The following is a 16,067-nucleotide window of genomic DNA, read 5'->3' on the forward strand; positions in this document are numbered from 1 at the left end:
CCCAGGAGGTAGAGGCTGCTGCAGTGACCTGAGATCGAGACACTGCACACCAGCCTATGTGACAAAGACTTGGTCTCAAAAAAAAAAAAAAAAGACAGGAAACACACATGACTAGTGTGACCTCACATGGCCCACACCAGACAGTGCCTGACTAGTGTGACCCCACATGGAGCACTCCAGACACAGTGCCTGACTAGTGTGACCTCACATGGAGCACTCCAGACACTGCCTGACTAGTGTGACCTCACGTGGAGCACTCCAGACACAATGCCTGACTAGTGTGACCTCACGTGGAGCACTCCAGACACAGTGCCTGACTAATGTGACCCCACGTGGAGCACTCCAGACACTGCCTGACTGGTGTGACCTCACATGGAGCACTCCAGACAGTGCCTGACTAGTGTGACCTCACATGGAGCACTCCAGACACTGCCTGACTAGTGTGACCCCACATGGAGCACTCCTGACACAGTGCCTGACTAGTGTGACCTCACATGGAGCACTCCAGATACAGTGCCTGACTAGTGTGACCTCACATGGAGCACTCCAGACACTGCCTGACTAGTGTGACCTCACAAGGAGCACTCCAGACAGTGCCTGACTAGTGTGACCCCACATGGAGCACTCCAGACACTGCCTGACTAGTGTGACCCCACATGGAGCACTCCAGACACTGCCTGACTAGTGTGACCTCACATGGAGCCCTCCAGACAGTGCCTGACTAGTGTGACCTCACGTGGAGCAGTCCTGACACAGTGTCTGACTAGTGTGACCTCACGTGGAGCACTCCAGATACAGTGCCTGACTAGTGTGACCTCACATGGAGCACTCCAGACACTGCCTGACTAGTGTGACCTCACAAGGAGCACTCCAGACAGTGCCTGACTAGTGTGACCTCACATGGAGCACTCCTGACACAGTGCCTGACTAGTGTGACCTCACGTGGAGCACTCCAGACAGTGCCTGACTAGTGTGACCTCACATGGAGCACTCCAGACAGTGCCTGACTAGTGTGACCTCACATGGAGCACTCCAGACACAGTGCCTGACTAGTGTGACCTCACATGGAGCACTCCAGACACAGTGCCTGACTAGTGTGACCTCACATGGAGCACTCCAGACACAGTGCCTGACTAGTGTGACCTCACGTGGAGCACTCCAGACACAGTGCCTGACTAGTGTGACCCCACATGGAGCACTCCAGACACTGCCTGATTAGTGTGACCTCACAAGGAGCACTCCAGACACAGTGCCTGACTAGTGTGACCTCACATGGAGCACTCCAGACTGCCTGACTAGTGTGACCTCACGTGGAGCACTCCAGACTGCCTGACTAGTGTGACCTCACAAGGAGCACTCCAGACACAGTGGAGCTGGACAGTTTTCTTCAAACTAGGAATCCCCAGGGGATCAAATTGTTTTGCATCAGCCGGATGTGGTGGCTCACACCTGTAACCCCAGCGCTCTGTGAGGCTGAGGTAGGAGGACTGCTTGACTCCAGGAGTTCAAGACAAGCTTGGGCAACATAGCGAGACCCCATCTCCGCAAAATCAAAAAATCAGCCAGGTGTGCTGGTACATGCCCACAGTCCCAGCTACTCAGGAGCCTGAGGCGGGAGGATTCCTTGAACCCAGGAGGTCCAGGCTGCCATGAGCCACGACTGTGGGACTGCACTCCAGCCTGTGCGACAGAGCAAGACTCTGTCTCCAAAAACAAAAAATCATTTCATGTCCCCAGTTTCTCTACTGGCAAAAGACTGTCAAGGTAAGAAATGGTTCTGACCCACAGAAATCTAAGAAAGGGAAAACCATAAAAAATAGAAAATGTAACAAAGAGCCTCAGAACAAAGAACAAGCAGCGCCATGGTTGTCACTCTTCCCTCACACCCTAGACAGCTTTCTGAACGCATCTGGCCAAAGGGCCACCCTGCACCTGCCCCAGAGCTGGTCCTGTCCTGTCCCAGTGAAAGCTCAAGAGAGGAGGGGAAGTCTTGAGGTTAAAACCAGTCTCTGGATCAAGGGGTGCCATAAGCAAGAAGTCCCAGCCACACCCAGACCCTATGTTACCTGCATGGGGTGAGCTGGGAAGGCCCAGGAAAAGGCAGGAGACGGATGAGTGGAAATGTCATTCTGTGGCCACAGAAATGGTCACAACATTTTATAACTTCCTGCCAAGAGGAAGTCTTAGCTACAGACTCGAACCAGAGCCTTGTGATGCTGCTTGCGTCAGTCAAGGCAACAGGAGTGAGCAGGAGGCCCGCTTTCCTCTGCAACCCTTGGCTCACCAGGCAAAAAAATCCAGGCCTCCAGGTGGAAGTCACAGACCTGGCAAAGCAGAGGAGAGCCACCCAGCCAAGCCTACCTATGCCCCAGACCGCCTCCTTCCAGAGACCCCTGTGGCCGAGGCTACCCAGACCAGCAGGTCCTTGTTGTGCTGTCAGCTGACGACAGCGGTTGGTGGGGCCAGCCCAGACCAGTAGAACTACCAACCAACAAACAGAATTAAAAGAAACCATAACTATGTCTTGTCTTAAGCTACTAAGTTTTGGGTAGTTTCTTAAACAGGAAAAGAAAACTGACACAATCATAAACAGAGCAAGCAAGAGAACTCGGCAACTACTTCCTCTATACTTCTCACTGTTCTTAAAAGAGTTAACTTAAGCATAAGATGTGAGCAAATTCTTTTAACAATCTAGAAAAAAAGCTCATATTCACCATTCATAAATCAAAGCTAACCCACAGGAGCCACCTTCCATAGTAACCACAGGAAACCAAGGCAGCAAATGGGACACCAGCCTCCAGGGCACTGCACCAGCCACCAGCGGTGCTTCTGTGCCTGTGACTGCCCTGGTCCGTCACTGCCACCAGCCGGCAAGACACCCACAGAGGACAGCTCTAAGCCCACGATTGTGTGTGAAGATAACTGCACGAGAGGGAGAAAGCTTCAGGGAGATTTTTATTACTAATAACATTTTTGTTTTCTTTTTTTTTTTTTTGAGACTGAGTCTCACTCTGTCACACACACTGGAGTGCAGTGGTGCAATCTCAGCTCACTGCAACCTCCAACCCCCTCCCAGAGCAATTCTCCTGCCTCAGTCTCCCGAGTAGCTGGATTACAGGCGCCTGCCACCACACCCGACTAATTTTTGTACTTTTAGTAGAGACAGGTTGGCTCTACTAAAGAGCCAGACTGGTCTCAAATTTCTGACCTCAAGTGATCTGCCTGCATCGGCCTCCCAAAGTGCTGGGATTACAGGCGTAAGCCACCATACCCAGCTCATTTTTGTTTTTCAATAAAGATGTACTTGATGTTGAAACCTCCACATTTCAAATGGGTAACCCCAGTGTCCTTGATGCTCCTGTGACAGTGCTCATGAGACCTCTCTAGGGTGTGAGAGTCTAGAATGTGGGTGGTCTGGGCAGGAGGGGGAGGAAAGAGTGCAGGTTTCTCCTAGGACGTGAAAGCCACCCTGCACCTGTCACACTGGGAAAACACCCTCTCCATCAGATGGACCTAGGCTTTGGAGACTGGAGCCCAGGCGCCACTCAGTTGCTGTAGTGAATTGTGATCCTCTGAGCCCAGAGGTGCAACTGCAGGACACCTGGCCCTGTCTCCTCGTTAAGCCAGTTCATGAAAGAGACTTTCCTGAGTGACACGCTAAATGGGCTATGCGAGGACTAAATGGGATGGTCTCTGGTTGGGACAAACCTACAATAAGAGCCACTTTGGGGGAAAAGAAATCTTTCTTTTTTTCTTTCTTTTGAGACAGGATCTCACCCTGTCACCCAGGCTGGAGTGCAGTGGCACGACCCTGGCTCACTGCAGCCTCAACCTCTCTCAGGCTGGAGCAATCCTCCCGCCTCAGCCTCCCATGAAGCTGCGACCACAGGTACACGCCACCACACCCAAGTAATTTTTGTATTCTTTGTAGAGCTGATGTTTTGCTTTGTTGTTCAGGCTGGTCTCAACTCCTGGGCTCAAGCAACCCTCCCACCTCAGCCCCACAAAGTGCTCGGATTACAGGCAGGAGCCATCAGGCCTGGCCAACATAGGAAGAAATTTAAGTTTGAACTGAGGATTAAAAGACAGGAAAATTCATCAACATGGAAAGACAAAGATCATTAAAGCCAAACCAGAATGAAAGCTGCACACACAGTGGGGTCTCACGTTGGGAACAGGAGAGGCATGCGCAGGGCTCCAGGGCACGACGCCCCATGCTCCCTTAGCGGGGGTTCATTCAGCTGAACATGAGTGCCTGGGGTGCTTCTCTACATGTACATGAACTTAATAATAAAAAGGTTTAAGGAGGCCGGGCGCGGTGGCTCACACCTGTAATCCCAGCACTTTGGGAGGCCGAGGCAGGTGGATCACAAGGTCAGCAGATCGAGACTATCCTGGCTAACATGATGAAACCCCATCTGTACTAAAAATACAAAAAACTAGCCAGGCGTGGTGGCACCCGCCTGTAGTCCCAGCTACTCAGGAGGCTGAGGCAGTAGAATTACTTGAACCTGGGAGGTGGAGGCTGCAGTGAGCCGAGATCATGCCACTGCACTCCAACCTGGGCAACAGAGTAAGACTCCATCTCAAAAAAAGGTTTAAGGAAAGAAAAAGTCATATGTTCCTATATAAACAGAACATCTGGAAAGATCTTCGGCGCTGGCAGCAGGAGTCTCTGGGTAATAGCAACATGGTTTCTGTTTTTGCTTACCAGTACTTTCTTTTTTTCTTTCTAAATCATTCCAGCTATGAAGTAATTTTCTACCATATATATTTTGTAATAAAAATAGTTACGTGTAATTTTTTTCTTTTTAAGACAGAGTCTTGCTCTATCTCCAGGCGCCAGCTAGAGTTCAGTGATGGGATCTTGGCCCACTGCAACCTCCACCTCCTGGGTTCAAGCAATTCTCCTGCATCAGCCTCCCAAGTAGCCAGGACTATAGGCGCGCGCCACCATGCCCAGCCAATTTTTGTATTTTTTTAGTAGAGAAGGGGTTTCACCATGTTGGCCAGGATGGTTTCGATCTCTTGACCTCGTGATCCGCCCACCTTGGCCTCCCAAAGTGCTGGGATTACAGGTGTGAGTCACCACGCCCAGTCAGTTATGTGTAATTTTTTAAAAGCTGCACAAACTTCCTGATAAAATGGCAAATGAAACACACAAATGTGGGCCAGGCACAGTGGCTCATGCCTATAATCCCAGCACTCTGGGAGGCTGAGGTGGGCAGATCACCTGAGGTCAGGAGTTGGAGACCAGTCTGGTGAACATGGTGAAACCTTGTCTTTACTAAATATACAAAAATTAGCTGGACGTGGTGGTGTACACATGTAGCCCCAGCTACTTAGGAGGCTTAGACAGGAGAACTGCTTGAACCCAGGAGGCAGAGGTTGCAGTGAGCTGACACTGCGCACTGCACTCCAGCCTGGGTGACAGAGCGAGACTCCATCTCAAAAAAAAAAATAAATAAATAAAAATAGCACCCAGGTGAATGGGCCCCTCATGGAAGTCATCACAACAATGCAGAGGGAAAAGCTCCCAAGCATAAACCCAGAAGCCAGGAGCGGGAGGGCGCACGCAGATGCAATCAGCAGCAAGGCGCAGACCGAGAGGCGGAGGCTGGCCGTGGGGAGATGACCAACACTCAGTGTACCCCAAACTCCTAAATCCAGAGGCCTGGGCATCAACTGCCTCTGCCAGCAGGTGTAAGGGACAGATCAACCTAAAGACGTCCCACTCCACCCTCCAGCCAGACGCTATCCTCAGCCCCACGTGACAGAAGACCCTGAGAAGCAGAGGCAGACCCCTGCCTACAGGACCTGAGAGCTAGGGGAAGGGACTGTCCTGAACCATGTCCCCCATAAAATTCCCATGTTGAAGGCCTTACCCGCAATGTGACTGTATTTAAAGATGGGGTCGTCAGGAAATAACTAAAATGAGGTTATACCGGTTGGCCCTAATCCAATAACACTTTGACCTTCTGGTGGTTTTTGTTGTGTTTTGAGACAGGGTCTCACTCTGTCACTCTGTCCCTGGCTGCAGTGCAGTGGCACAGTCACGGCTCACTGCTGTCTCAAACTCCTGGGCTCAGGCGATCATCGTGCTTTAGCCTCCTGAGTAGCTGAGACTATAGGTGCTCGCCACCATGCCCAGCTGGTGGTGCGTTGTGCTTTTTATAGAGATGGGGTTTTGTCATGTTGCCCAGGCTAGTCCTGAACTGGGTTCAAGCAATCTGTCTGCCTCATCCTCCCACAGTGCTGGGATTACAGGCATGAGCCACCACGCCTGGCCAACCGTGACCTTTTTTTTTTCTTTTTGAGATGGGGTCTTGCTCTGTTGCCCAAGCTGGAGTGCAGTGGCATGATCTTGGCTCACCGCAACCTCCACGTCCTGGATTTAAGCAGTTCTCCCACCTCAGCCTCCCAAGTAGCTGGGATTACTAGCGCACGTGCCACCATGCCTGGATAATTGTTTTGTATTTTTAGTAGAGATGGGGTTTCACCATGTTGGCCAGGCTGGTTTCAAACTCCTTGACCTCAAGTGATCCGCCTCCCTCGGCCTCCCGAAGTGCTGAGAGTACAGGCGTGAGCCACCACGCCTGGCCCCGCGACCTTCTAAGAAATTAAAGAGAAAGCTCTTTCTCCCTCCCTCCCTCTCCATCACAAGGACACAGCAAGAAGTCGGCCATCTGCAACTCAGACAGTCCTCCCAAAAGCAGAACCCGGCAGACCCTGACCTTGGACTTCCAGCCTTCACCACGGTAAGGAAAAATGTCCCCTGCTGAGGTCACTCAGTCTATGGCGTTTTGCTATGGCAGCCCGAGCAGACTAAGACACATGTCTGGGGACTCAGACCAGATCAAGAAGAAAGGCCTAAAGCTGAGGATACTGAAGGTCCCAACCTGGTGCTGGACCACACCACCGCGGACACGGTGTCATGGTGCAGGTGAGGAGACTTGGATATGGGACTGGACTGGACCTACCTGGAGGCCCCTTCCACCAGGATGCCTGGGTGGGTGACACGAAAGCTGGGCTCGGCTAGGACCAGAGCAGCCTCACCCCAGGTCAGGCATGACCCTGGGCTCCTTGCAGCAGCCTGAGGGCACCATGAGGAAGTGATGTGGCCCTCTCTGACCAAGGGTCACCGCTGCCGCACTGTACTCATTGCAGACCAACCCAAATCCAAGGGAGGAAACGGGCACTGCCTCTCTGGGCAAGACTGGGGAGGTCACTATGGAGTGTGTGGGGCGGGAGAGGCCAGGAAACACCACGGACACACGCCCGGGAAGCACTGAAGCTGTGAACCAAGGTGCCGACAAAGGGAAAAGGAGGACGGAGGTGTGAGCATCCAGCCGGGAGGCCCCACTCAGATGTCTGCATTTCCAGACATGGCCACGAGCTCTGCAGATGAGGCAGAGAAGACTGGGTACTTCACACCAGGAACCCACACAGGTCTGTGTCCTGCTCTGCGATCGCATCAAGCTCCGCCACCCTGACATGCGGGAGGGAGGGTGGTTAAAGCCTCGGGTCCAACAGGCTCCACAGCAAGGGAAGGACGGCAGGAAGGAACTCAGGGCCAGGCAGGTGGCAGCTGCCTGCACACCGTCCACGAAGGGAGGCCTGACCTGCACCGTGCAGGGGTCAACAACAGCCTAAAGTCTTCCTCTCAAAAGCCCTTTGTCAAACAGTGAGAAAGTCAAAAGCTCACGCTCAGTGATATGCTAAGGTCAGCATGAAGGTGCCAAGCATGAGACACAGCAAAGATGAGACCAACGGGAAGACTGCCCCAGCCCAGAGCCCCCGAGCCCCCGAGCCCCCGAGCCCCCGAGCCCCAGAGCCCTAGAACCCCAGAGCCCTCTAAGGAGGCAGAATGAGGATCGTAGCCCAGGGCTGACTGTGCCTTTATCTTACCCTCAGCAGGGGCAGGGGTGATACCAGCTCACAGCAGGAGCAGCTCTGCCACCTCCTAGCAGTCCTACCTACAGGCGGCAAAACAAAGCTGCAGTTTGGGCCAATGTTAGCTTTTTTGCCAACTAACATTTGATTCGGACACCTGGCACAGAGATAAGAAAGAAAACGCTCACAGTTTCATGAAGAATGTCAAGAAAATCACTGGCTCTTCAACTCCATTTCTGCAAGTCCAGCTCTCTGCCATCCCTACTGCTCCCTCTCACATGAGAAATCACAGCCTTTCAGGACGTGGAGCCCGTGGCCGTGCGGGTGCCGGGGGCAAGGCCTCCCCACAGCTGCAGCTGGGTCTTCTGTTCCCCATGCCATTTCTGCTTTTCTTCGCTCTCTACTTATGCACACATTTGAATCCAGTCTCAGAAGAACTGGAACTAGGAAAATCCTGACACTCGGCCCTTCCCACGTTAATGCCAGTTGCCCCAAGGACAGCCCAACCCGAGCCCCCATCAGCCTCAATGGCACTGAGGCCCGTGCTTACCCGTGAGGGGCCAAATTGGTCGTAACCAACACGGTCTTCACCCCCTCCACACCGCTGCCATCCACCGCAGTGTCCGGAGTTGTCACCACCACCACCTCCTCCATGTGCACGCTCACGTCGGGGGTCGCCATGGCTCAGCAGGATGAGATGCCCAGGCCAGCAGCGTCAGTCCTCCAGGGTCCCAAGTCCTGGAGGAAGCAAGGCAGGGCCCAGGGTCAGAGTCATCTCCACATCTGCACAACACAATACTCAAAAAGGCATCTCTAATCATCTCCAAAGACCCACCCTTACATCTCAGACTACTACCTCCTGACAAAAACAGGTGGTAACAGAAGAGTTACTCCGGGCTCTGGTTCCGAGGGTGGTGTAAGTGCACTGCACCCGTCTTTCCCACTGGATGAGCCAAAATCCTGGAGCAGAAGGCACAGAGCCGCTCCCTCCACATGGGGCCCACAGCAGGAGGACAGGAGGGGCCTAGAATTCCGAGCAACTTCCCTGGACGCAGACTCCCTGCTTGCCAGGTCTTCCATCTCTCCTGGCCTGAACTCAAAGCCAGCCCCAATCTGTGAACTGAGTTTCAGGTGCAGAAAGCACTCCAAGAAGTCCTCTCTCTGCTGGGGAATGGGAAGGGAAACCCATACAAGACAGAAAGAGAGAAGTGAAATGCCCTGGGTTTTGTGGGGAGCGGGGGGTTGAGACGGAATTTCACTCTTGTCACCCAGGCTGGAGTGCAAAGGTGCAATCTCAGCTCACTGCAACCTCTGCCTCCTGGGTTCAAGCGATTCTCCTGCCTCAGTCTCCTGAATAGCTGGGATGACAGGCACCTGCCACCGTGCCCAGCTAATTTTTGTATTTTTAATGGAGATGGGGTTTCGCCATGTTGGTCACGCTGGTCTCAAACTCCTGATGTCAGGTGATCCACCTGCCTTGGCCTCCCAAAGTATTGGGATTACAGGCGTGAGCCACCACACCCAACCTGCCCTGGGTTTTTAAATTATTATTTTGTCTTTGCTGGCACTGCCCGCAGCAAGCCCAAGCCCTGGCTAAAACCCTGTGATAGTGGCAGTGGCCTGGCAGGCCCAAATAGCTTGGAGAGAGGGGAATCTTCCTCCTGACTACAGGAACGGCGGCCCAAGAGTGTGGGGAATCACTGCTGCTCTCTCATTCTCCATCCTCTACACAGCACAGGGAACACAAAAGCCCCTGGTTTCCAGCCAGAGGACAAGGAGCCTGGAGTCGGCGTGTGTTAGAGGCGCTGAGAGGAGAGGGGAGCAGAGAGGACAGCACACAGCTGTGTATGAGCGCCTGGGTCATCCCAACACAGTCTTTAGGTGGTCCTGACCCTAAAGGGCAAAGGGAAGAGAACTGACCTCCAGGACAGACCACCGCCCAGGTCTCAGACGGGCCCCACTGGCGCATGTGGGGCAGATCCACAGCGCACTGGGAAGTCTCTAAACTAAACCAGCCTAAGAACACGGACACAAGAACAGGGTCCAAAACGTGCAGCCTGAACCAGTCGATTTCTTGCTATAAAAAGAAACTCTACATTGTCTGTGAGACTTAAACAAGATGCAAAGTCCATAGCATAATAGTCAAAGCATCCAGAACAATCAAACTGCCTGGCAAAGGGACAAACACACAAAAGAAGCTGGCTCTGAGATGAACGCGGGATATGCAGGGGCTCTCAGGTGATATCGGACGAGCTCCCAGAGTAAAGCCAAACATTCTCGACCAAGTGGAAAGAAAATCTTGGTATAGAAACAGGAGTTATAACCAAATGGAAATGTGAAAATTAAAAACTACAACAACCAAAAGAAAAACTACAAAGCTGGGATAGTCTCAGCTACTCAGGAGGCTGGGGTTAAAGGATCGTTTGAGCCTAGGAGACCAGGGCTGCAGTGAGCCATGATCACGCCACTGCACTCCAGTCTGGGCAACAGAGTGAGACCCATTTCAAAAGAAGAAAGAAAGTAGGATAGAAGTGACCAGGGGCTTGGGGAGGAGTATGGGGAGTCATTCTTTAATGAGTACAGAATTTCTGTTGGGGATGATGACATGTTCTGGGAATGGACAGTGGTGATGGCTGCACAATCACTGTGGGTGTCCTGAATGCTGGTGAATTGCATACTTAAAAATGGTCAAAATGGGGCCAGCCGCAGTGGCTCACACCTGTAATCCCACCACTTCGGGAGGTCGAGGCGGATGGATCAACTCAGGTCAGGAGTTCAAGACCAGCCTGTCCAACATGGTGAAACCCCATCTCTACTAAAAATACAAAAAATTAACCAGGTATGGTACTGGACGTCTGTAATCCCAGCTAATCAGGAGCCTGAGACAGTAGAATCACGTAAACCTGGGAGGCGGAGGTTGCGGAGAGCTGAAACAGCGCCACTGCACTTCAGCCTGAGCAACAAGAGTGAAATTCATCTCAAAAAAAAGGTTAAAATTGTAAATTTTTTTTTTAAGAGACGGGCTCTTGCTATGTTGCCCAGGCTGGAGTGTGGAGTGCAGTGGCTATTCACAGGCGCGATCTCACTACTGATCAGCACGGGAGTTTTGACCTGCTCCATTTCCGACCTGGGCCAGTTCACCCCTCCTTAGGCAACCTGGTGGTCCCCCGCTCCCAGGAGGTCACCATACTGATGCTGAACTTAGTGTGGGCACCTGATCGGCATAGCTCACTACAGCCCAGAACCCCTGGGCTCAAGCGATTCTCCCACCTCAGCCTCCCAAGTAGCTGGGACTACAGGCACGCACCACCATGCCCAGCTAAAATGGTAAATTTTATGTTATGTAGGTTCAAGCGATTCTCCCGCCTCAGCCTCCCAAGTAGCTGGGACTGCAGTCACGCACCACCGTGCCCAGCTAAAATGGTAAATTTTATGTTATGTAGGCTCAAGCGATCCTCCTGCCTCAGCCTCCCGAGTAGCTGGGACTACAGGCACGCACCACCATGCCCAGCTAAAATGGTAAATTTTATGTTATGCACATTTTACCATAATAAACATACTGTAACGCTATTACAACAGAATGACTTATTAGCATTAGCTATAGACTAGAAAGTACAGACTATAAAAACTTTCTAAAGAAAGACAACTTTTCATGTCCAGGCATAGTGTCTCACACCTGCAATCCCAGCACTTTGGGAGGCCAAGGCGGGAGGACTGGTTGAGCTCAGGAGTTTGAGACCAGCCTGGGCAACACGGCCACACCCCATCTCTACTAAATAAATAAAGAATAAAAAACAGCCAGGCAAGGTAGCGTGCATGCCCATAGTCACAGCCACTCTAGAGGCTGAGGCAGGAGGTCGCTTGAGCCCAGCAGGTCAAGGCTGCAGTGAGCCATAGTCGTGCCACTGCACTCCAGCGTGAGCAACAGATCAAGACCCTGTCACACACACAAAAAAAGAAAATTTTCCAGAACTTTAAAAATTATAACTGTCAATATAAAAATAACATCACCTGTCCCTAGGACTGTAACAAAGAAGTGTGTCCAAGGACAGGAATGGGTCCACCCCAACCTGGCACACTGCAAAGAGTGCTGGCCCTGCCCTCACTAAGGGGAGGCATTCGCAGCCCAGCCTCTGCAACCCCTTCAATGCCGGAACTAACTCACCAAGCACAAACTAAGCCACCAAGCACAAACGTGCCTTCAGGACTCAAGGTTCTTGCTAAATCACACACAACCTACATTATCTAGCATGTGAGCATTTTTCTGAATGTCTGCTAGGGAGAGGAAGTTTGCAGGAGAACAAAAGGTCTTCAGTCCACCCTAGCTTCTTTTCCTCCATTCCACAGGCTGCCTTTTGTCTCGGTATGCACTGGACCAGTGGGCTCTACTGCTTCCTAACTGGGCATGGGTCTCCACACAACTCCAAGGTAAAGGGCCACAGGCAAGATAAAGGGGAGAAAAGAAAGAGCTATGACTTCTAGGGCCACCAATTGCAAATGGCAGCCAGTCTCTGAACTAACCCTTGACCAGAGATCCAAGGAACCAAGAACCAGAGGTGATCTGAACGGAAAAGACGGTGGTTCAGCACCGAGAGAGAAAGACACATTCTCAAGAAAAGGAAGCAAAAAGAAACCATGGGGAGCTGGGCACCACCTGCAGCAAAGACCCTGCACGCGTTCTGGCGCCAGCCTGGCCCGGGAGAGCAGTGAGGGCAACCCACAGTGAGTGTGAGGAGGGCTGCGGTAGGTTGGTATAAGAAAAGCAAGCACCCGGAGCCAAGAGAACACCAGTTAGGACTGCACGCTAACGCTACAAGCAGTAAAGACTAGGGGCTGGAGACAAGAAAATATTCCCCGTTTCCTGTTCAGGAGGGTATGGAAAACGAGTGATGGAAGGAAAATGTATTTTTTAAATAAGGAAAAAAAGATTTTAAAAAGTTGGAACAAGAGCCGTTTACCGTCACTCTAATTTAAATGGTGGCCATCTAGCAGGACAGAGCGCCTAAGGGGGGAAGGGGGCGCACAGGCGGAGGGGGAAGGGGTGCACAGGCGGTGGGGGAAGTGGGCACACAGGGGAACCCCTCCAGCTGCTGGCAAGCACACTTCCCATTAGGGCATGGGGGTCTCCAACAACTGTCTTCAGATGCTTTTCAGCCAGAAAAGTTACAATGATGAATTCATTTACATTGACAGACTTCCTTCATATTTCTAAAACATGTTTTTTTCGCTACCATAATTTTGGTGTTGTAGACTTAGGCTTCAAAATAAAGAACTTTAAACAAACATGAAAAAAAGCCACTTTAAAATTTCACTTAGGCCAGGTGCAGTGGCTCACGCCTGTAATCCTAGCACTTTGGGAGGCTGAGGTGAGTGGATCACTAAGGTCAGGAGTTTGAGACCAGCCTGATGAAACCTCAACTCTACTAAAAATGCAGAAATTAGCCAGGCATGGTGGCATGCCCCATAATCCCAGCTACTCGGGAGGCTGAAGTGGGAGAACTGCTTGAACCGGGAGACAGAGGCTGCAGTGAGCCAAGATCACACTACTACACTCCAGCATGGGAGACAGAGCAAGACCCTGTCTCCAAAAAAAAAATTAAAAATTAAAAAATTTGGCCAGGCACAGTGGCTCACGCCTGTAATCCCAGCACTTTGGAAGGCTGAGGTCAAGGGTTCCAGACCAGCCTGGCCAATATGATGAAACCCTGACTCTACTAAAAATTAAAAAAAAATAAAAATAAAAAAAATAGCCAGGCATGGTGGCAGGTGCCTGTAATCCCACCTACTTGGGAGGCAGACGCAAGAGAATTTCTTGAACCCCAGAGGTGGAGGTTGCAGCAAGCCAAGATCACAGCACTGCACTACAGCCTGGGTGACAGAGCAAGACTCTGTCTCAACAATAATAACTAAAAAATAAAAATTTCAGTGGGGCGTGGTGGCTCACGCCTGTAATCCCAGCACTTTGGGAGGCTGAGGCGGGCAGATCACAAGGTCAGGGATTTGAGACCAGCCTGACCAATGTGGTGAAACCCAGTCTCTACTTACTTAAAAATACAAAAAAAAATTAGCCGGGTGTAGTGGTATGCACCTGTAATCCCAGCTACTTGGGAGGCTGAGGCAGGAGAATCACTTGAACCTGGGAGGCGGAGGTTGCAGTGAGCCAAGAGTGCACCGCTGCACTCCAGTCTGGGCGACAGAGCAAGACTCGGTCTCAAAAAAAATAAAATATAAAAAATAAAAAATAGGCCGGGCGCAGTGGCTCACACCTGTAATCCCAACACTTTGGGAGGCCGAGGTGGGCGGATTACAAGGTCAAGAGATTGAGACCATCCTGGCCAACATAATGAAACCCCGTCTCTACTAAAAAATACAAAAATTAGCAGGGCGTGCTGGCGCACGCCTCTGTAGTCCCAGCTACTTGGGAGGCTGAGGCAGGAGCATTGCTTGAAACTGGAAGGCGGAGGTTGCAGTGAGCTGAGCTCGCGCCACTGCACTCCAGCCTGGTGCCTGGCGACAAAGCAAGACTCTGTCTCAAAATAAATAAATAAATAAATAAAAATAATAAATAATTCACTTAAAATACTCCTGATTTCCCATGCTGACTTCTTGGGTTTAACTCTCACTGAGGAGCAGCTACTTGGATAAGGTGAGCTCAGCAGGGGCAACTGAAGTCACTTCCACCAAAAGCTGCAAAGAGGCTGAGCCACTCTGCAGCCAGGGTCCTCAGCAGAGCTTCGGGGTTTTGCAGGTATCACACATGTAAATGCACAAAACCGAATTCCAGCCTCTCCAACGGCAACCATACCAAAGTTCAAAACAATATATACACAAGTTACCTCTCAGAAAACAGCTCAAGTCTCTGATAATGATTCTTAGACACAGAAGCAGCACTACGGAGCATCTCACCCCACTGCCTTCCCAAGGGCGGGCAGCCCCTCCTCTCTCCATGGCCTCTTCTGTTTTTTGAGATGGAATCTCGCCCTGTCGCCCAGGCTGGAGTGCAGTGGCGCGATCTCGGCTCACGGCAACCTCCGCCTCCCGAGTTGAAGCGATTCTTCTGCCTCAGCCTCCCAAGTAGCTGGGATTACAGGCGCCCGCCACGACACCCGGCTAATTTTGTGTTTCTAGTAGAGACGGGGTTTCACCATGTTGGTCTGACCTTGGGATCCACCCGTCTCAGCCTCCCAAAGTGCTGGGACTGCAGGTGTGAGCCACCGCGACCGGCCAAGAAAACATTTTAAAACTAGTATTCTTGACCGGCCGGGTCAAGACTGACGTAATCGAAACTGTTGCAGCTGAAGTGTCAGCAAAGAAAGAGAACTTTGGCTCAACAGAAAAGTCCGTCTGCTGCATGAATTCTACAAAATAACCAAACAGAACAGGTCAGGACTGACGACCAGCGGGGAGCGCCCCACCAGGGAGGGGTCTGCACAGACCCAGGTCCCGCCTGTGGGGCGGTCCCTGCGGGGCGGTCCCTGGGGGTCGGGTCCCTGGGGGTCGCGTCCCTGGGGGTCGGTCCCTGGGGGTCGGGTCCCTGCGGGGCGGTCCTTGGGGGTCGGGTCCCTGGGGGTCGCGTCCCTGGGGGTCGGGTCCCTGCGGGGCGGCCCCTGGGGGTCACGTATCTGCCGGGTGTTCCCCTACAGGTCGGGCCCCTGCGGCGTGGTCCCCCCGGGACGAGTCCACCAAGGAGGCCGCTGGAGCCCGAGCTCGCGCCCGCCCGCGGCGCCAAGATGGAGGCAGGAAGCGCCGCCGCCGCCGCCGCCCGCACCCGCCGCCGCCCGCGCCGCCCGCCTGACGCCGCCGTCGCGCCTGACGCCGCCGCCCGCGCGGCCGCCCCTCCCCCGGCCCTCCCCTCCCCCCGCCGTAACGTCCTGACGCTCCGCAGGGACCCCTGACTGGACGGCGGCGCGTGAGCGGAGCGAGAGGCCTCGCTGCGGGGGGGCCGCGGGCGCGCTGGCGCCGCTTACCTGGGGCCGCGCCGGGCCTGCTCCGGCGCCCAGCGGGGGCGGCGGCGTCGGGAGCTGCGGCGGCGGCGGCCGACGGCTGCGGCCGCGGGCTTCGCTCCTTGTTGGGGATTCGGCGGCGGCGGCGGCGGCGGCGGCGGCGGCGCGGGCGCGCGCTTCCTAGTGACGCAGGCGGCGGGGCCGCGCACGCACGGGGCTGGGAGGGCCGGA

At 53.0% G+C, this 16,067-nt stretch overlaps 1 protein-coding gene across 5 annotated transcripts in view; it reads right to left on the reverse strand.

Annotated features, from left to right (window-relative positions):
- GMEB2 (glucocorticoid modulatory element binding protein 2) overlaps nt 1–15,260 on the reverse strand; it is a 39,343-nt gene extending 24,083 nt beyond the window's left edge. The window contains exons 1-2 of one of the 5 annotated variants that reach the window (XM_012440479.2): nt 14,800–15,260; nt 8,444–8,631 (exon numbers count right to left, since the gene is read on the reverse strand). In XM_012440479.2, coding sequence (XP_012295902.1) covers nt 8,444–8,574 — 131 coding nt within the window. In that variant the 5' untranslated portion in view covers nt 8,575–8,631; nt 14,800–15,260. Of the gene's footprint in view, nt 1–7,908; nt 8,051–8,443; nt 8,632–8,749; nt 9,231–14,729 lie in introns of those variants that run through there. The other 4 variants (XM_012440478.2, XM_012440480.2, XM_064382597.1 and 1 more) reach the window with 4 other exon arrangements.
- Nucleotides 15,261–16,067: the final 807 nt, after the last annotated feature.

This window comes from Aotus nancymaae, unplaced genomic scaffold (assembly GCF_030222135.1).
Source record: "Aotus nancymaae isolate 86718 unplaced genomic scaffold, 86718_ANA_hifiasm-v0.15.2.pri h1tg000029l, whole genome shotgun sequence".
In the NCBI taxonomy this organism is placed as follows: domain Eukaryota; kingdom Metazoa; phylum Chordata; class Mammalia; order Primates; family Aotidae; genus Aotus; species Aotus nancymaae.